The sequence below is a fragment of the Eptesicus fuscus genome, chromosome 2 (assembly GCF_027574615.1).
Source record: "Eptesicus fuscus isolate TK198812 chromosome 2, DD_ASM_mEF_20220401, whole genome shotgun sequence".
Classification (NCBI taxonomy): domain Eukaryota; kingdom Metazoa; phylum Chordata; class Mammalia; order Chiroptera; family Vespertilionidae; genus Eptesicus; species Eptesicus fuscus.
This window is the reverse complement of record NC_072474.1, coordinates 116,644,755-116,665,255: the sequence shown is the minus strand read 5'-3', so window position 1 is coordinate 116,665,255 and position 20,501 is coordinate 116,644,755. Positions and strand designations below refer to the sequence as shown.

The window sequence follows — 20,501 nt, the reverse complement described above, 5'->3', positions numbered from 1 at the left end:
TGGGGGAAGCCGAGTGTTGGTTTGTTGGGGCCAGGTCCATGGTGCCGTTTATTTTTAAATGGCCAGTGCGTGTCATGGCAGCTCCTGCGCTGAGCGTCTGCCCCCTGGTGCTCAGTGCTTGTCAAAGCTACTGGTCAGAACATCTGCTCCCTGGTGGTCATTGAGCGTCATAGCTACCGGTCGGAGGGAAGGATGGACACTTAGCCTTTTGTATATAGAGACAGCCAAGCTATGGAAGCAGCCCAAGTGCCCATCAGTAGATGAGTGGATAAAAAAGCCATGGTTCATTTCACACAATGGAATACTACTCAGTCGTAAAAAATAACCACCAAGGAAATCTTACCCTTTGCGACAGCATGGATGAACCTGGTGAGCATTATGCTGAGTGAAATAAGCCAGTCAGAGAAAGACAAGTACCATATGATCTCATTTATATGTGGAATAAAATAACTAATGAATAAAATAAACTCACAAACAAAAGAGAAACAGACTCATAGACAGAGAACAGACTGATGGTTGACAGAGCGGAGAGGGGGTGGGGTCTGAGTGAAAAGGTAAAGGGATGAAGCCAAAAACAAAACAAAACTCATCGCTACAGACAACAGTGTGGCGATGACCAGAGGGAAGGGAGGGGGGACCAATGGCGATGGAAGGAGACCTGACTTGGGTGGAGAACACGATACAGTAACGGGTGACGCATATGGCACAGTACACCTGAAAGCTGTACCACTTTATTAACCAACGTCACCCCAGTCAATTAAGTAAAGAACAATTTAAAACGCACAGAGATGGGCAGCTAGAATGTTCTGAAGTGAATGTGGAAGAGGAGAGGATGGAGGACCCCCCGTCTCCAGGCTCCTGTGGGCAGGGAAACGGGGGGCCTGGCCTGGGCTGTCAAGAACTTGGTTTTCAGAGCAAACTTCTCCCCACTGTCCCTCGCAGGAATCAAGCCAATTGTTTGCTCTGGAAACTGGCCCAGCTGCCCTTGCTCCTGGTTCATAACTAGAAGGCAACAGCCCTGGGGCGGGAGCATGACCCCCCACCTGCTCGGCCTGGTGCCGGCCGACCCGCCACAGGCAGCGGGCGGGTCTGGGGGGACGCACCTGTGGCGCAGACGTGCTCTTGTTTCAAAAGGAGGGGGTGGTTGTTGATCCTTACCGCGGCTTCGGAGGTGGACAGGTGGCCCCGCAGCCCCGTCTTGGGAAGCGTCCCCGTGGGGCTCAGCAGGTGCAGCTTCAGCTTGCCAAAGAGGATCTTCAACAGAAGACGACACGCAGTGAGGGCCCGGTGTGCGGGGGACCAGCATCGCACGAGGGGCCACAGCCCGGCCAGAACAGGCCGCGACACGTGCGCAGAGTGCCGAAAGTCTGATTTGCTCCTTTTCTTGGGCTTAAAGGCTTTGAAGGAACGACTCTCAATGTGAGAGAGCGTGAACTTAATATAAGTTCAGGATAAATCTCCCTTTTCCCTGGACAAGAAGTTTGTTGTGTAAGAACCAGATGCAGCTGTACCTCTCGAAGCTGGTCGCTGCTCGTTACGAGGAACTGTTCTCCTGCCACAAAGTGGGCTTCTCGCTCCAATTCCTTGAGACGAGACTGTGAATGTGACAAACACAATCTCTTAGCAGTTTGCGAGGATTTGATTTGTTCACCAAACAGTTCCCAACCAAAGCCTTACAAGAATACAAAGACATATTTTGGACACTAAAAATACATATTTTGACTCATGGTGGGATACCCAGGCTCACAGGATCCCTCTAAACCTAAGGTAACAGACTGAAAGAAGCAAAAATAGTAAAAAATATTCACCAAAATGAGAGAGGGAAAGAGTGAATTCTCCAGCAGCGATCTGGCTGGAAAGGGGTCCAGCATCCCATTATAAGCATCAAACACCCTGCGTGACCCACGGCAGGAGACGCCGGGCCCAGCTGCACGGCCACAGCGAGCACGAGACGCAGCCACGGAGAGACGGCGACCGCCTCTGAGCCGGCGCGGCCCGCAGAGACAGCGCTGGGCCGAGCAGAGCCGCAGGACGGGCCGCATTACAAACCCTTCCCCTCGCCTTCTTGGTCAGGAGAAAAGTAGAAGGCGGCCAGGACTTAACAACAATTATTGTGAAAGGAAAGAGAGAGCCGAGTCAAATCAACCAATTCTGGTGAAATACCGTCCACATTCTACTCTTCAGAATTGCCTTAAGGCGGAAATTTCTAAGAAGTTTATAAATAGGGGCCAGAAACACTGGGAGTGGGACCAGTATAACATATAATATCTCAGCAAAACCAAGAGCCCAGGAACAACGGCCTCAGTTAAAGATGCCAAAGCTCTGAGTTAAAGAAACAAACGATTTAAAAAAACAAGGAACAAAGCATTAAAAGACAGACGATGGGTCCCTGAGGAGTAAGTCAGACCTTAGGGAACAAACACTCATCATAGATGGTTTGATCTCAGAAAATGAAGCGAGAGCAGAGCTCCCCGTTCACTCGGCACAGGGCACACGCCTTGTGCTGAAGCGCACAGCAGTGATGGGTGAGGATAAACAGAGACAAAAAGGCAGACAGCTTCGGGCAAAACAAAACATAAACATCTCCTCAGAGCAGAACACAGGAGAACCACAAAGCATCGGCCCAGCGGGGGAGCGGAGGCAGAGCCCAGCTGGCGCGGCAGGAGCCAGCAGCCCGAGGGAGGCCCGGTCCTGCTATGAAACCGGGGCCCTGAAGGGGCTCCGTCGTGGCAGGAAGCCGGGGTAGGCGGTATGGGTTACCTGCTGCCGCATAACAAACCACCCCAAACACCACCGTGGTGTCTGCTCACGTTCCTGGGGATCAGCCATTTGGGTAGCGCTCAGCTACGTGCCTGTGCTGGCCTCGCGCCCTCGGGGTTGAAACGTCCATCTTTCATTAGATTTTTCCCCAAAATATTTAGCTCATTTAAAAAATTGTGATAACTGGCTTTTTCTTTTTTAAACCATTTTTTTCTAATTTTATTTATTTACTTATTAGTTAATCCTTACCCAAGGATATTTTTCCATTATTGATTATTAGAGAGAGTGGAAGAGCAGGGGAGAAACAGAGAGAGAGAAACGGTCCAGGACTGGGGATCAAGCCTGCAACTGAGGTATGTGCCCTTGACCTGAATCGAACCTGTGACCCTCAGTCTGTGGGCTATGCTCTATCCACTCAGCCAAACTGGCCAGGGCAGGGCTGTTTCTTATTGACAGGAGTTCTCTACATAGTCTGTATATTACTCTTTGCCACACACATTGGAAACAGAATAAAAATCTGGGCAGTATTTTTAAAAGTAAATTGAAGAATTTTATATGAAATCTAGAGGCCCGATGCATGAAATTCATGCACTGGAGGTGGAGGGGAGGGGTCCCTCAGCCAGGCCTGTGCCCTCTCACAGTCCGGGAGCCCTGCGATCGATCACCCCGCAGAGGGAGGCCCCACCCACCCTCCATAGCACCCCCAGTCAGGTAGACTGGGCCTCCCTCTTTGGGGCGATCATGGAGGCCCCCCCTCCCCCCGATTGCCCCGCCAGCCGGTGGCCTGGGACTCCCTTTGTAGGGAGATGGCCAGGTCCCCAACCAATCTCATCGCACCTGCCTTGGCTGGCCTGGTGCCAGTGGGTGTCATGGCGTGGTTGTCCGGAAGGTCGTTCTGCTGTTCGGCCATTCGGTGGATTTGCATATTACGCTTTTATTATTATAGATGCAAAGAACCTAGACTAGCCAATATCGTGCGGAAGAATGGCAGAGCTGGAAGGCACACTAGAGGATGGCAAGCGTATTGTAAAGCTCCAGTAATAAGCCAGGGGAATGTCAGCACAAGGACAGACACACCAATGAGAACAGAATCGAGTCCAGGGAAGACCCCGTATGCACAGGGACCTGGTTTGTGACAAAGACCCTGTAGCCCCGCTATGCACGGGGGATATGCTCCGAGACCCCATGGGTGCCTGAGACCGCGGAGAGCACCGGGCCCTATGTGTACTGTTTTTTCCTATACATCCATACCGATGATAAAGTTTAACTTATAAACCAGGCAACAGCAATAACTAATAGCAAATAGGACAATTATAACAACTTCCTGTCATAAACGTTCTGTGAATGTGGCCTCTCCCATCACTGCCTGCCCTCACTCTTCGCGTAAGGAAAGCACTTTCCGGCTTCTCTCTGGCATATCTACGGTCAGCATCACTCCTGTGCTCTGGGGCCATAATTAAGTAAAATAAGGGCGCCTTTAACACAAGCACTGCGATGCCACAGCCCTCCATCTGGCACCTGAGACGGCCACTGAGTGACCGACAGGCAGGCCTCGATGTGGCGTGGGCGCGCTGGCCAAAGGGGATTCGTGTCCCAGGCGGGACGGAGTAGGACAGCAACAGGCCTCCTCACAACACTCAGAGCAGTGTGCACGTTCAAACCTACGAGTAGCTTACATCTGAAATTCCCCATTTCAAACCGTAACTAACGGCAGATAACTGAAACCGCGGGAAGCCAAACTGTGGATAAGGGGGGACTACTTACTGTACAAGACAATTTTGCATTTTACTTCTCCCTCTTCACATTCTAAGTACTTTCTATTCCACAAAAAATGTTAGCAAGCATAACTCTGAAGGGTTACATGATGTCTACTGCACTATTACGTTATCACTCGTTTAACCATCCCTCTACCATTGACCCTGTAAGTCACTTTTGGTTTTTAACTAGTATAAATAATATTGCAATGCACATTTTAATAAAAATGTGTATGACAGGTAAAAACTAAAACCAACTCAAATCTATCCACAGAAGAGGAGATAACAAACTGCTGTGCATTCACACCATGGAGTAGTACTCGGCAACATAAAGGAACAATCTGCCAGCACACCAAGCAACACAGACGGATCTCAGGAGCATGATGTTGAGCGAAAGACACCAACATCGGTGACACAAAGGAGTCACGCTGCCCGATCCCGCCCACATGAAGTCTAGATGGTCAAACCGCACATGCAGCCGAGGTCAGAACAGCGGTTGCCTCTTGGGGATGCAACTGGGTGTGTGTGTGTACAAACACGTCAAGCTGTACATACGATGTGCACCAACGGAAAAAATGAAAGAAAAACAACAAGATTTGTACCCAGGGGATCCTGGGAACGCGGCAGAGTAGGAAGCACGAAGGATACTCTCTCCCACAGAATGGGAGAAAGTACTTCCAAGTCATACATGTGATAAAGGATTAGCGTCCAGAATACATGACAACTCTTACAACTCAATGGCAAAACAGAACAATCCAATTTCAAATGGGCAAAAACTGAATAGACATTTTCCCAAAGAAAATATACGAATGGCCAATAATCACATGCAAAGATTCACAACATCACGAATAATTAGTGAAATGCTGATCAAAACGACAGAGATCCCACCTCACACTCCTCAGGATGGCTGCTACAAAAAACAGACCACAGGGTTGGCAAGGGTGTGGAGGAACTGGAACCCTATCGCCTGTGAAAAATGTACGGTAGCTCCTCCAAAAATTAAACCACAGTGACCACAAGATCTCGCCATTCATTTCCGGGTAGATGTCCCCAAGAAGTGAAAGCAGGGTCTCTAAGGGATCTGTGTACCCCGTGTTCACAGCAGCATGATTCCCAACAGTAAGCATGGCCGCCCCCCAAGCTGCCGTCAGCCGTCAGCCGATGTCCGGCTACAGAAAATGCGGTGCCTGCCAACCAGGGAGTGTCACAGCCTCAGGAAGGAAGGAAGCCCTGCCACGTGCTTCAACATGGGTAAACCTCAAGGATGTTCTACAGTGAAGTCAGCCATTCACAAAGAGGCAAACGGGTTCCACTTACACAAAATACTTTAGAGAAGCACATGATAGAGACAGAGAGTGGGCGGTGGTTACCAGGGGTGCACGGGACCCCTCTGCGGGGAAGGGAGAACGGGGATTACTGTTTAATGGCAATAGTTCCAATTTTTCCAGATGAAAGCAGTTATGGGGATGGATGGCGGGCTGCGCACCATGTAAGTGTATGTAACACCACTGAGCTGTGGTGTTAGAAATACTTGAAATGAGAAAATTTATGTTAAGTGTATTTTATCCCAATAAATAAAAAAGATTTGTACCATTCACAATATGTAATTTATTTCTTTTCTTTAGTTCATTATTTTTTAAAAATATGTTTTTACTGATTTCAGAGAGGAAGGGGTAAGGATAGAAACATCAATGATGAGAGAGAATCATTGGTTGGCTGCCTCCTGCACGCCCCCTACTAGGGATCGAGCCCACAATCCGGGCATGTGCCCTGACCAGAATCGAACCCAGGACCCTTCAGTCCACAGGTTGATGCCCTATCCACTGAGCCAAACCAGCTAGGGCTAAAATTTATTTCTTAATTTAAAGGTCCATAAAAAGAAAAAAAAGTTCCAGGTGTATTTTATAAACGTAAATGCAATGGCGAATGAAAATATAACACCTGAGAATACTTCATGAGCTTGCAATAAGGAAAGATTTCTTAAACAGATGCAGAAAGCACTAATCATAAAGAAAAAGGGCTGAAATTACACCGCATTAAACATTAAGAACTTCCGTCATCAACAGACACACCATCATGTGAGTGAAAGAGTAAGTACCCAGCCTGTAACCAGAATATATCAAGATGTCCTATTAGTCAGCGAGAAAGACAGAACCCTCAGTACCAAACGGGTGCGTCACTTGGCCAGATCCTCCACCAAAGAGAAACCCCTAACAGCAGCTGGTGGTACGAGAAGCTGTCCAACCGCGTTCATCGTCAGAGACAGAAACCAAAGTCGTCACGCGGTTTTACATCCTCCCCAAAATACCTGCTATGGGAAAAGTCCGAGGTCCCGGGGGGGGCGGGGAGGGGAGAGGACACAGCGACAGGCCTGTGCCCTGGCGGGCGAGACGCTGGACCGCAGTGAGCTGAGCAGTGCCAGCCGGTGCCCCGGCGCCCAGCAGCCCCTGCTTCATGCCCCCGAGAAGCATGTGCTCAGGCCCCAGGGGCACACTCAGGGGGCAGCGCGGTTGGTAATGACTGCAAACCCGATGCCCATCAGCAGCGGGGCAGAGCCGGCCCGGGGCCACGGCCGCTGCGTGAAAGCCGTTGGGCACGACTATGACCTGCGGTTCAGGAAGCTGGGAAGCGCTCAGCGGACGGACAGCCTGCCCAGAGGAGCACCTGTGATGGCGGCAAATGTCCGGAGGCGCGACGTGGGGCAGCAGCCAGAGCTCTGACGGGCAGGGCGCCCAGGGCTCTGGGAGGTCTGAGCTTTGCCTGAGAAGACAGCCTCCCCGAGGCTCCTGGGTTTGTGCTTTTGCACATTAAACCTTATTGTTTCCAATACCAAACGCCCCACAGCAGGCAGAGCAGCCCTAGCACCTACGGTCTACGTTCAAAGGGACAGGGGACACTGGCGTTCTGTTTCTGTTACCGCCAAGAAGCCAGAAACGTCAAGGCCAATTCTTCCCAACGAGAGCGGAACGGAGTCTGCTGGGTCAGCAAACTCTTCGCCACACAGCTGTCCGCTCACTTAAGCATGCCTCCTAATGAGAATTTGGTATTGATGTTTCCTATGGTTAATCAATGCTCTCCACTATCTTCAAGAAATCCAAATAAACAGAGTTTTCTTTAAAAGAACTGAAGGGGCCCTGGCTGGTGGCTCAGTGGGTCAGAGTGTCATCCCATAACCAAAACATTTTGGGTTCAATTCCCGGCCAGGATACATGCCTGGGTTTTGGGTTCGACCCCCGGTAGGGGTGAGTATCCGGGGAGGCAACTGATAGATGTTCTCTCAGTAAGAACATTTCCTGGGGTGAGGATTAATAAATAAATAAAAAGAACTGAAGTGGAGTCCTAGCCGGTTTGGCTCAGTGGATAGAGAGTCAGCCTGCGGACTGAAGGGTCCCAGGTTCGATTCCGGTCAAGGGCACATGCCGGGGTTGCAGGCTCTGTCCCCAGTAGGGGGTGTGCAGGAGGCAGCCGATCAATGATTCTCTCTCATTGATATTTCTATCTCTCTTTCCCTCTCTCCCTTCCTCACTGAAATCAATAAAAATATGTTTTTAAAAAAGAACTGAAGTGGAACATTTTTTTATGCATCATCATGCACTCCTCTGTGTTTTTATGGTTCACTGTTAGACGTGTTTTTGCTTTTTTAAGGAACCCAAGAAACCCATGAGCTCCCCTCACCACACATCGGGGCAATGTCCTGGCCAGAACCTGGCTTGAGAAGGTCCCTGAGGGCCCACTGAGCCCAGTGCACGGCCTCTCAGGGAGCCACCAGGTGCAGCGTGTGCTCAAGCCCTCCCCGCGGTGCTCCTGGGTCGGAAGCGAAGGGAGCAGCTTGTCAAGAAGCGGAGCTAACGTGCAGAGGGTCTCACAGTGACGTACCCCGAGGAGCGCGGAGGTCCTCTCCAGCTCTTCCTTGTTCACCCGGATGCGGTGGCTTTCCATCACTGGGTCCAAAACCAAAGCAGATATGTCAGTGACTCGTTTCTGTGGAAGACGGCGGGCAGGGAGCGAGCTACATCCCTGAGGGGGCAGTGACGCCGGCGCCTGCGGCAAGCACACTCCGCCAAGTGTCCCTCAGGGCCAGCAGCGGTGGCAGCGGGCGGGGGCCCCGCTCTGATGGAAAGCTGCCCCTGCCATCGAGGGCGCTGGGCGAGGCTCTGCTCTGCTCCCCGAAGGGCCTGCGCAGAGGAGAGCCTCACGCAGGCCCCAGGGCAGGGGGGGACCCTGTCATGCCAAGGGCCATGTGGGTATTTACAACATCGTCCCGGGCCGTACAAAGTTATCAGCTTACAAGTTAGCCTGCTACCTTTGGTCAAACATTTAATTAACTGATCCTCAGGGCCTGGGCAGGGCCGGACGCTCCCCACCCCTGCTCTAGGGGTTCTCCTGCAGGGTTAAAGGACAGCCCCCCAGGACCCCACAGCTACTGGCATGCAGGCTCCGCCCACACGGCTGCTCTCAGGAGCGAGGAGGGACTCAGGAGGGCGGTGGTCCTGGGCCAGGGCACCCAGATCCAGACAATACAAAAGAGACCCCTAGGACCGGATGCCAGAACCTTCTGGTCGCTCTACACCAGAGGTGACGCGGTCCAACCCCTCGTTACAGAAGGGAAATAAAGGGCTTGCCACCTCGTCGGGGCCTTGCCTGCCCCTAAATCAGTTGAGAGGACAGTCGTCCCCAAACAACGTAAAGAATTTTACCAGTTCCCTTTCTCCAGAAAGATGCCTGCACGTCAGCTTTAGGCAGCGTACCTGCCAAAATGGGGATCAGAGGAAGCTCCAAGGTACAAAACAGCTGCCACAAACCGGAAGCCTGTGTCACAGGAAGAAACATTCTCGTTATGGAGGCTGCTCGTCGCTAAGCGGCCTCCAGCCCTCACTGGGCGCGCCCGGGCTCCTCCTCAGCGGACGGGCTGGCCTCCCACCCAGAAGCCCCCTCTCCCGCCCCTCCGGGTAAAGCCCCCTCTCCCTCGGGTGTCCTACTGGATCGCCCAGACCTGCTGGCGACCGTGAGACACAGGAGAGCACGCCCACTCCCCACGTCCCTTCATCTTTCTCAGTTTGTGTGTGACTTGGCACTGCGCACGGCTAGGCTTCCATTGCACTGCTCGCCGCAGCACCAGAAACGCTCCCAGTGCTTTCGACATAGAAAACACTCAAGAACTCGGGTCTCATCGGCCGGACTACCGTTTCCTGAGGGAGGGAGCGTAACGGGGCCTCAGAACTCAGCGTCGTTTGCTGCACATCCCACACGGCGGGCACTGCTCCTGCGCGTGGGGTGCAAATGCCAGGCAGCGGGCGGGCGGCAGTGAGCAGAGCGCCCCCCAGAGGCTACACCGTGCTTGCCTTCAGCTGAGAACAGAGGTCCATCGTAAGCCGGTAGAGGACCCGCAGGTTCGCACACACGTTCTGATTCTGTCAAAGACCAAAAGAACGAACAGTTAGGCAACCTTGGCCGAAACGATCGTCACAATCTAGGAAGTAACACAACTCACGGGAGTGTTTGCCAGCAGCTGTCACACATCTGTGGTGTCACCCATCAACGACTCCAAGTAGACGGGCCCCTGCTAAGGAGCGCACTGCCTATTGGGCAAATGCCAGCTTCCTCCCACCTGACAGTCTCCCCAACCCAACCCCCCTCATTCCAGTGGCATGAGCCACAAAGAGGGCGCGACCTGGCCTTGGCCTCCCACACCTCCACCCCCCACGAGCGAGCGAGCAGAGGAGCCACTGGGCCATCCACAGTCCCCGCCATTCTCACCCGGGACCACCCACACAGGGGCCCGGGAGGGGGACAGAGTCTGTGTTCAACTGACAAACAGGCTGGTGGGATGAGCCACAGCGCCCCCACCTGTCTAATCTCCTTCCTGTCCCTGGGCCCATGGTAGAGACGAGTCCCCCACACGCACGCACACGCACACGCACACACGCACACGCACACGAGGCAGGGCTGGGTTACGAATGGCTGGGAGCACTAGGAGCAGGTGGCCACACTGCTGCCCGCTGACCAGGGCTCCCTCTCCGAGCAGTTCCCAACCCGAAGCTCCCCGGGACCAGATCCAGCTCCATGGGGGCCCAGCCCCCACACTTCCTCCTCCTCCCTGGGACCCCGCTGCTCCCCTCCAGGAGCCACTCCTCTCCAGATTCCCAGCTGTTCCCGTGCTGCCCCCCCGCCCCTCCCTGAGCTGTCCACAGCCCCTCAGAGCAGCCCGCCCGCCCCACCTGCGAGCAGTGCAGGCTCCACAGTGGCCGTGGCTGGACAACAGGACAAGGAAGCTCCTGAGGGGCTGGCGCGGGGGAGGCCTGGGGGAGCTCCGGGTGGGACTGGAGGGTGCGGGCCACGAGCCAGGGGCTGCGAGGACCAGCCCACAGCCGGGTCAGGGAAAGGCAGGCCCTCTGGGCTGGCGCTCTGTTCCCGCAGCCACTCCCACCCCAACTCATTCCTTATACTAGAAGGAACCCCGACCCGAGGGTCCGAGATCCCAGCTGTGAACCGGGGCCTCACCGACCCGGGCGAGGCGTCTGCGCTGACCTTCCTGCACCTCCGCTCCCCCCGTAAGAGGGACTGAGCCCGGGGAGGACAATGATGCTCAGTGCTAGGACCTCAGCTCTGTCTGGGGCCAGCATGGGACCTGGGGAGGACTGCTCATCTCATGCGCTCCCCCCCTCCGCCGGGCAAACCTGTGACTCCGTGACAGAAGGGACACGTGACAGAAAGGACTCGTGACAGAAGGGACACGTGAGAGAGCTGGGTTCACTGGCCCGGCCTCTGGCTCCGGCTCCCTGGCCCTCAGGGCCGCCTGGCTCCTGCCCCACGGCCTCAGTCTGCTTTCCTTGGAGGAGTCTGAACTCACCACAGCCCTGACAAACCTTTCAATTAGGGGACAGGGAGCTTCTGTATTTCAGCCCAAGCCCTACGCGACCGTGTGTGAGAGGACGGGCAGGAAGCGAGCATCCCGCTCCGGGTGGTAGGCACGGCAGGCTCACACCACCACCTGCTGCTCCCCAGGTTGCCACCTCAACATCAACGCCTCCACCCCCACACACAGCCCGAACCCTCAGCATGTTCTCCTAGTTGTGCTTTCGATAGGGGCAGAAACAGAATATTGGGGACCAGCTAGAACTGTAAGAAATATGAACCCTGCTCTGTTAACTGTGATGGTCTTGTTCTGATTAAAGCAGCACATTCTAACCTGCTGGGAGCTGCCGTGGGACCTGGGAGCTCACCTGGAAATGCAGCCCCCCCTCCCCCTCTGGGAGCTGCCTGTTATCATGGGAAGACTGACAACCTTGCAGAAGCCAGAATCACCAGGCCTTTGCAGACCCCCCGCCTTCGCATACCCAGGCACCTGTAAACTGCCCATTTGGCACACCCTTTTGCTACTTCCCCCTGTGATCTTTGTCCTTCTACCCAGTATAAGCAGCTGGCTTTTGGGAAGAGGCAGAGCAGGTTTCTGTGCCTGACCTGCTGCTCTCCCATACGGCCGGCAGTTTTGGAACAAACGCTCATATAGGATTCAACCCTGTCTCTGCTTCACTGGCTCAACGAGTGACAGGCGGCACGGACCACTGATTGTCCGGTTACAGCTCCTCACTCTGGTGCGGAGCGGCCGACCCAGGCCCTCTGCGCAGCTGCCGCATCGCCGGCGCTAAGGATTCATAAACAAGCAGCTCTGCTCACGGGGCAGGCGACCCCCCGACCCCAGAGTCCATTGGGAAGAGCACCCCGCGAATGGGTTTCCCAGGAACAGTTTCACGAAGGAGCAGAAACCGCCGTCCTTCATGTCTACCAGAATGCCAGGACAGAAGCACTTGTGCCGAATAAGTCGAAACGAATAGCAGCAACCTTCTTTTTACTACGGGCTATCTCTGAAGTATGTAGAGTTTCTTTAGAAAAATTGGGGTTGTATTGCCCTGGCAGGTTTTTCTCAGTGGTTAGAGCACTGGCCTGGGAACTGAAGGGTTGCGGGTTCAATTCCCATTCAAGGGCACATTCCGTTGCCTGTTGGCCCTCACCCTTGGTTGGGGAGAGTGCAGGAGGTAACCAGTCGATGTGTCTCTCTCACATCAATGTTTCTCTCTCTCCCCCCCTCCTCTTCCCTCTCTTTCACTCTCTAAACATCAATGGGAAAAATATCCTCAGGTGAGGATTAAAATTAGGGTTGTATTAAAGTTGATAAAATCTTATCTGAAAACAACTCACCACACTGTTTCTTGAGGAATTCCCATAGGTGCTGCTCACTGTAACCCTGACGGCGTTTCCGAAGGATTTTGCCACTAAATCCTCAAAAGAGGGTGTGGCATCACTAGGATCAATAAGCCACGCGGCAATTCTGGGGTCCAGCCCTACAAAGTCAGCCACTGAGGAGAGAAAGCTCGTTTAGCGTTACAAGGTAGAGGGATTATACTTTTCTCTGCTTTTACACGTTTCTCAAGGTTCAACTTAATGATCAGAATCTTACCACCCCCTCAGGTTACAGGGCTGCGGGCCAGGACGCTGTCAATACCGAGGAATTCTGCACCTTGGCTGAGTGGCCTCCACAAACCCAGGTCCCACAGGCCAATCTCATGGGGTTTGCTCCCCAATGCCCAGAGGGGTGGGGCCTCCACACTAACTTGGGATTTGGCTCTCAAATGTTAAAAGAGATTTGGCTCTCAAATGTTAAAAGAGATCGAAGTCAGAATCCTCAGCCACGCTTCCTGCCTCCTTTCTCCACTTTCTCGCCTGCCCCCTCTCACTGCCCCAGGCACCTCGCACCCTTCCTACTTCCCAAGTCCTCCCCTCCTCCAGCTGGGGAAGCTGGGCTGCTTCCCCAGCTGCCCCGGACCCTGCCTTGCATCGGACCCTGCCTTGCATCGGACCCTGCCTTGCATCGGACCCTGCCTTGCATCGGACCCTGCCTTGCATCGCATCGGCTGTTCAGGAACCCAAGTATCCTGGGCGGAAGGCAGAGCGGAGAGGAGCTGCCTGAGCACACGGCTTCGCGCTCTGGGGAGGCGGGATGGCGGGCAAGGACAGATGCTGGACACGCTGGGCCTGTGCCCTGCCCGACATCCTGTGACGGCTGGATGTGTGGAAAGAGCAGCAGACGAGCCTGCGGGCCTGGGAGCTCGTCCCCCAAGTGTTAGTTTCCTCTGAAAACTGGGTGAAAAGGGTCCTGTGTGCATGTGCGAGACACGTGAAGGTGCTTTTTACAAAGAGTGACATTTGCTAAATAGGTACATTTTTGTACCAGAGTGTTTTAGACACGAGGGGGAGGAGGTGTTATATAAGGCTGGGGAGATGATAAATTAAGAAATAAATCTGAACCCTAGAGGATTTGTGAACGAAAGAAGCCACCTGCTAACCTGACAAGCTCAGGGGAGGCCTGCGTGGCAGTCTTGAAAACTCAGAGACCTACAGTAACCACAAAAGATGGTCTGAAAATTAAATATTTAACTACAAACAGGTTATAGTGGGCAGTCATGTCCTAGGCCGATATTTTCCCTGACAACGATCAACTTAGATCTTTCCTGAGCCCATTTGCCTTTTTGCCTCTAAGATAACATATCTGTGAGATGTCTGGGTAATTTGTAACTTCCCTTTTTCTGGAGCCCCTGGGGCACAACCAGAAGTGGTGGGCGCCAGGACAGATGCCTCAAATTCCTTCATTATCATGTTAATTGTTCCTGTACCCACCTAAGTATGTGTCCATCATTTTGCTTTTTATCCAATCCCAGGGGTTTCCCACAGTTTGACTTTATCCCACCTCCTTAATCCGTCACCGATGAATTTCATGTAGCCGACCTATGTCCCTCCTTTGATGGCAATGTATAATTACAGATGTAACCCACCATTCTTCGGAGCATTATCTCAATTCATTGAGGTTCTGCTTCCCGGCATGTGTCGACAGTTTGGCTCAAATAAACTCACAAAATTCTTTACAGGTTTCAATGGTTTTTTTCCGTTAACAGATTGCTTTACAAGTTCCTTTAACATTTTTAATTGTGCTATAAAAAATAAGGCATTGCCTTTAAACAAACTGTAGTCTCAGATCACATCACGCTGGATCTATCTTCTGGCATCGGCACATTGTGCCCGCCTCAGGGATTGATATTCACCAAAGCAGCCAGCCCTGACGTTTCTGTTTGCTGCCTGGCAGCCTCTCACGCTGTGCTCCGGGCGAGAGAAGGCAGTCACGCAGGCTGCCGCCCCCCAAGCCAGCTAGGCATGACTTACCTCACAGGGGCTGGTCACGTAACCGACCCCCTGGGGCTTTTTCATTCTATTGCCTTTTCAAAGCTCCATTATTCCAAAATCAAGGCTTCTTACCAACATGTATTTTTGAAAATCCTTGGGGGGAGTCTGACAGTGCTGGGATAGTGGGGTCTGGTCCCTATAAACTCCTGTAACTAGTAAATTGAAACCTGCCAGGACAAACCCCACACTGGGGAGAAATGCCAGGAGTGGAAGAAGAAATGCCAACAAAATAGACTTTAAACAAACTAAGAAAATAATAAAACCTATGAAAAGTAAATAAATCAGAATTAGAAATACTTAGAAAGTAGGGGACTTAGAAAAACTGAACAAAAAAGTGAAAGAATTCAGGAAAGAGAAATACAAAAACTTTCAGAAATAAAAACTGGCATTACACAAAAGCAGATAAATATAATAGATAACGCCTTAAGTTAAAAAAAATGGAAAAGAGGAATTTTTTAAATAAAAAAAATGAAGAGATTGAAAACAGATTCTAGATAAAGTGGTAAATATGAAAGAGAGACGAGAAGAGTTAACATGAATAGGAGTTCCAACATCACAAAAAAGATGGACAACCAACAGGATATAGCTCCTGACAGGACACACCACCACAGAGGTCAGGGTCAGGGTCTGGGTCAGGGTCGGGTCAAGCGCAGTGTTATGAAGCAGCCTTGCCTTCCAGAAATCCAGCATGAACCCGACCCAGCCTCTGGATCTAGCTGCCAGTTTACAAGAAAGAGAGCAAAGAGAGGAGCATGTTCATTGGCAAGAAGGGGCTGTAATTGCGAAGTCCAGACTGTGGGCAATCCCCAGGACAAGCAAGCGGGTTCCATCAACAGTAACAAAATAATTGCAAGGATATAAAACAGGGAGAGAACATACAGAGTCGAAGAGACTTAAGAAATGTATTGCTCCCATCCCAGGTATGGCTCCCAATTCAAACTGTAAAAACAAAGACAAACCAACAAAAGTATTTAAAGACAACTGGAAAGTGCAAACACTGCCTGGACATCTAATAATGTTAAAAGATTACTGCTAATCTGTGGGGGAGATACAGTGATGGCATCATCTTAGAAAGGAAATCCTCCTATCTCAGTCCCGTGACTGAAATGTTTACAGACAATCTGCACCAGGCTCGGGATTCACAGGAAATGGCCGAGGGGCGGGGCTTAGGCGGGGGGGGGGGGGGGGATTGTTGACGTGGGGGGTCTGCTGTTTCCACTGCGTCCCTGACCAGCTGTGTGGGTTTCCACACCAACTTCTCCAGTTCTCGGTGGGCACCAGCCGGGGGCCCACAATCCACGTCAGCCTGGACCCTGCCGGAGCTGGCGCAGACCCCGCAGATTCAGGGCGCAGCCCCACAAGACTGTTCCCGCTTCAAGCGCCAATCCCAGGTCCTGGGCCTCCTGTCCTTCCGACCGTAACTTACCCATCAGCCATCACGTACCGTGCTTCCAACTGCCATCATCACCAAAATACTGCAGCACTGTTCTCACAAAATCCTTAGCATTGAAACAAATAACAGGGCAGCTACATGTCAGTGTTTGAAACAGCACGCGCCTGGAAGGTGAAGAGAACGTCACTGACTTAGACGCTAATTAAGAACTTTGACCCTGAGAAAAATACGAGGACTACTCCCCTACAGCTAGCCCTCACTCACTCACACAGTACTAGGCTGCAGGCATCCTTCTAAGGTAAGGTGACCAGATCGTCCCGCTGTTGGCGGGACAGTCCCGATTTTTAACAATTTGTCCCGCGTCCCACGGCGTTTTAAAAAAGTCCCTATTTTTGGACAAATTGTTAAAAATCGGGACTGTCCCGCCAAAAGCGGGACGATCTGGTCACCTTATTCTAAGGGCTTTACATACATTAACTCAAAAACCCTGTGAGGCAGGTATTACCTATCATCTGCGTTTATAGGCGATGCAGCTGAGACAGGCTAAGCAGTGAGCCAAGGTGACATAGCAGCTCAGGCAAAGCCCCATTCATTCCCCACAGACAGAGCCCCACATTCCCGAGCAGAGCGTACATACCAGCCCTCTGGACTCCTTACAGCGGCCCAACAGGACTGTCCAGCCCGCGCACCAGCTCACCCTCCCAACACCCCCCCCTCCCCCCGCCCCAGCTCACACAGAGCCCCCTTTCCCCCATCGCCAGACTCTGCCGGTCCCCTCACCCTCGAGCCACTGCTCACGCTGTGCCCTTGCCTAAAATCCTCCTCCCACAACTCCTGCAAACTGCTGCGGCTGCGCTCAGGAGGGTGGGCCAGATTCCCTGGCCCGGAGCCGCCTCCTGTGTTCCTTCTCCACTCCTGCCCCCTCCGCTGGCCGCTGCTGCGCTGGTTCACCCGGGAACTCCGCTCCCCATCACATCACCAGCTCCTGAGGAGGCGGCTGTAACGGCGCTCGCTCATCGAACACTTTCCTTGTGCAGATGGCACGCTCCCGCTTCAGAGGGGCTGCTGCCCTGGCCCCAGGGTCCCTCAGCAGGCCTAAGAGCCACTTGCAGGTAAGGAAACCGAGGCCCAGAGCGGGTAAGCACGTTTCCCGGCGTGACACAACTGGCGAGTGGCCACGCTGAGTCTGGGACCTGGGGCTGCCGTGCCCGGCCAGGCTGTAACTGCGCAGAAAGGCTTAGTGAGGGCCTTCGCAGAGGCCGAGGGAGACAGAACCCGAGCTCACCAGCTCTGCACACTGAGCCAGCACGGAGTTACATTTTGCTTGGCTGGCGCACAGACAGACACTTTTGGGCTTTTGGCATTTTCTTTACATTTCACCTTGATTTCTCTTGAAGTGGGAGGCCAGGGTGGTAGGGAGGGCAAAGTGCCGACAGCTCAGGCCTGGCTCCGTGGGACTTGGGGGGGTGCCCAGGAGGAGAGGGGGGAGGGGGAGCCAGCACACGAGGGAGCAGAGCAGGCCGGGAGCTTCCTTTCAGGCTGATGCTCCCACACACTGGCACTCGGGAGTCCTTGGCAGGGCATCTACCTACAACAGCTCCGCTGATAAGAGATGCAGGCTCGCGGGTTTCTATCTTGATAAGACAAACAACTAAAAGGAATGCCCTGTAAGACCAAGTGGCTGACAGTGTGTTTCATAAGTCAGTTATGTAAGCGGGTTATGTCACACCTGCAAAACAGAAAGGCCGCTGGAACAGGAGAAGGCGAGAGCTGAGTGTAAAATGCAGGCTTGAACTGAAGCTCAAGACCGACCCGTGACTACCTCGCTGAGTCTGTTTCCTCATCTGTAATTTGGAAATAATAAACCCTGACACATACAGTTAATACTAAGATGGAGAGAGAGCTTGTATGTGAAAAGACCTTACATGGGTATTTAATAGATGTTTCACGAATTTGCGTGTCATCCTTACGCAGGGGCCATGCTAATCTTCTCTGTATCGTTCCAATTTTAGTATATGTGCTGCCGAAGCGAGCACTTAATAGATGTTATTAAATTTGTATTGTGCAAACATTTTTTAAAATTCATTTTGAATCTCAAAGATGCTATCGAAGACTTGGGATCATTCCACTGTATAGTATTTAAGGCAATGTCTTCATATAATTGTCCTGGAACTTACAAAAATTTAAACTCAATACTCATTAATTAATTAAAAACATTGATCAAATATTTATTAGACATAAAGAATTAAAATGGCAATTAATAAGTACCTATTCATAATAATCTTAAATGTAAATGGATTAAATAATCCAATCAAAAGACATAGGGTAGCTGAATGGATATAAAAACATGACCCAACTATAACCTCAGAACAAAAGACTCACACAGGATGAGAATGAAGAGATGGAAAAAATTTTTCCATGCAAATGGGAACAAAAAAAAAAGCTGGCGTGGCAATACTCATATCTGACTAAATAGACTTCAAAATGAAGGCCATCACAAGAGACAGTAAAGGTCATTACATAACACTAAAGGGATCGAACCAACAAGAGGATATAACCCTGTAAACATATAGGCACCCAATATAGGAGCACCTAAATATATAAAAACTTATGGAGGACCTTAAGAGAGAGATGGACAGCAATACAGTCATACGAGGGGACTTTAACACCCCAGATCCAGAGACGTAGAAGTATGGAACAGACTGTGGAATCTCAGAGTGAAGGCGGGGGTGGGGGGTGGCGAGTGGGGGGTGAGTGTGGGGGTGGATCTTCCCTCTGAGAACCACCGAAGAACGTGTATGCACACAGACATAACCCATGGACACCGACAACTGGGTGTGGAGGCCAGGGGCAGGGGGTGGGGCGGGCTATAAGGGAGAAAAAAGGGGGCATATGTAATACTTTCAACAAGAAAGATTTTTTTTAAAGCCCATGTTTTTATTATTTATTTTTTTCTGTTAATCCTAAAGATTCTACTCTCTCTAAAAACCAAGGATATTTTTTCCATTGGTTTTTAGAGAGAGTAGAAGGGAAGGGGAGAGACAGAGAGAGAAACATTAATGTGAGAGAGACACATCGATTGGTTGCCTCCACATGTGCTCTGACCAGGGCTGGGGATCGAGCCCTTGACCAGAATTGAACCTGCAACCCTTCAGCCTGAGGGTTTACGCTCTAACCACTGAGCAAAACCAGCTAAGGCAAAAGCCCATGATTTTAGAGCTGCATCCTGAGACGTGACGTAAATGACATGTCTGGTATTTTCCTTAACCCCAGCCCCGGCCTCCTCCCCTTCTGTTTGGATAACTGGCCTGGGTGAATGGGATATGGGCGTTATGTGATTCTTCCCACTTTTGCATTTTCATAATTTGCTTTTTTGGTTTAAAAAAACATAAAGGAACGAGGTGGCCAATTGTGCAGCCATCTGGGAGAACGCTGCAGGAGAGGAGCAGCTGGCAGAGGCCTGTGGGCAGAGGTTCCCCGAGCTCGTGAGCAGCAAGGAGGTGGGTACTGGGACAGCAGGGAGGGGATGAGGCCCGAGACGGTGGAGGAACTGCAGGCTCTAGTGGGAACGCTGGCTTCTCCTCCGGGAGAACAGGAGTGGTCGGGGGTGTGGAGCGGGCGGTGGCCTGGCTGGGTTATATGTGAGCAGGACCTCTCCGGGTGCTGTGCTAACACAGACTGAAGGGCGGGGGAGGCGGGAGACCGGCTGGGAAGCTCTTGCTGGGACTCAGTCAGGAGGCAGGGCCTGCTCTGCGGCAGCAGCAGAGGGGAGGGGGTCAGAGTCTAGCTATTTTGAAGGCAGAGCCACTGGGATTCCCCGAGATCGGATGTGGAGACATTGAAGATGATGCCAAGACTTCTGCCTGAGCCCGCGGAGGACTAATGCTGCCATGAACCAGGAAGAGAATGGCTGGGGGAGGCAGGTTTCAGGGAAGACAGGAGGTCAGTTCTGCGCATGTTCAGGCTGCAGTGACGATTAGATGTCCAATGGAGAGTGTCGCGGGGGATTTAAACACCCAGGGTTGAGAAGAGGCCATCAAATACAGGGATTATTCTCAGAGGTCTCCCACAGGACAGACCTAGTGATGGCCTTTCAAACGAAAATTATATAAAAGGAAGGTTACAGGTTTCTTGGGAGCAGAGTGCTGAATTTGTCACTGTCCCATTCTCACCAAAAATTACTGTCGTGTAAGTGCCTGACATTAGCTTTGGATCGCATGGTGTCCATTTTCAAAGACATCCATCATGAACAGACGTGTGGCCAGCTGTATGACACAGCCCCAGCGAACCAGCCACACAGCATCGAGGCCACCCCCACCATGAAGGTCCCTCGCTCAGAGAGCCCTGACCGCCTGAGT

The 20,501-nt window shown here is 52.1% G+C and overlaps 1 protein-coding gene and 1 non-coding gene across 2 annotated transcripts in view; both read right to left on the bottom strand.

Annotated features, from left to right (window-relative positions):
- The window catches only part of POLN (DNA polymerase nu), a 96,832-nt gene that overhangs the window by 41,480 nt on the left and 34,851 nt on the right, over positions 1–20,501 (bottom strand). Inside the window, exons 6-12 of the mRNA XM_008150970.3 lie at positions 16,195–16,307; positions 12,714–12,871; positions 9,857–9,925; positions 9,263–9,323; positions 8,391–8,455; positions 1,512–1,595; positions 1,159–1,254 (exon numbers count right to left, since the gene is read on the bottom strand). Of these exons, the coding sequence (XP_008149192.3) occupies positions 1,159–1,254; positions 1,512–1,595; positions 8,391–8,455; positions 9,263–9,323; positions 9,857–9,925; positions 12,714–12,871; positions 16,195–16,307 (646 nt within the window). The remainder of the gene's footprint in view (positions 1–1,158; positions 1,255–1,511; positions 1,596–8,390; positions 8,456–9,262; positions 9,324–9,856; positions 9,926–12,713; positions 12,872–16,194; positions 16,308–20,501) is intronic.
- LOC114234924 (U6 spliceosomal RNA) lies at positions 18,073–18,179 on the bottom strand. Its single transcript, XR_003621105.2, has one exon. It is a non-coding gene; the product is annotated as a U6 spliceosomal RNA (small nuclear RNA).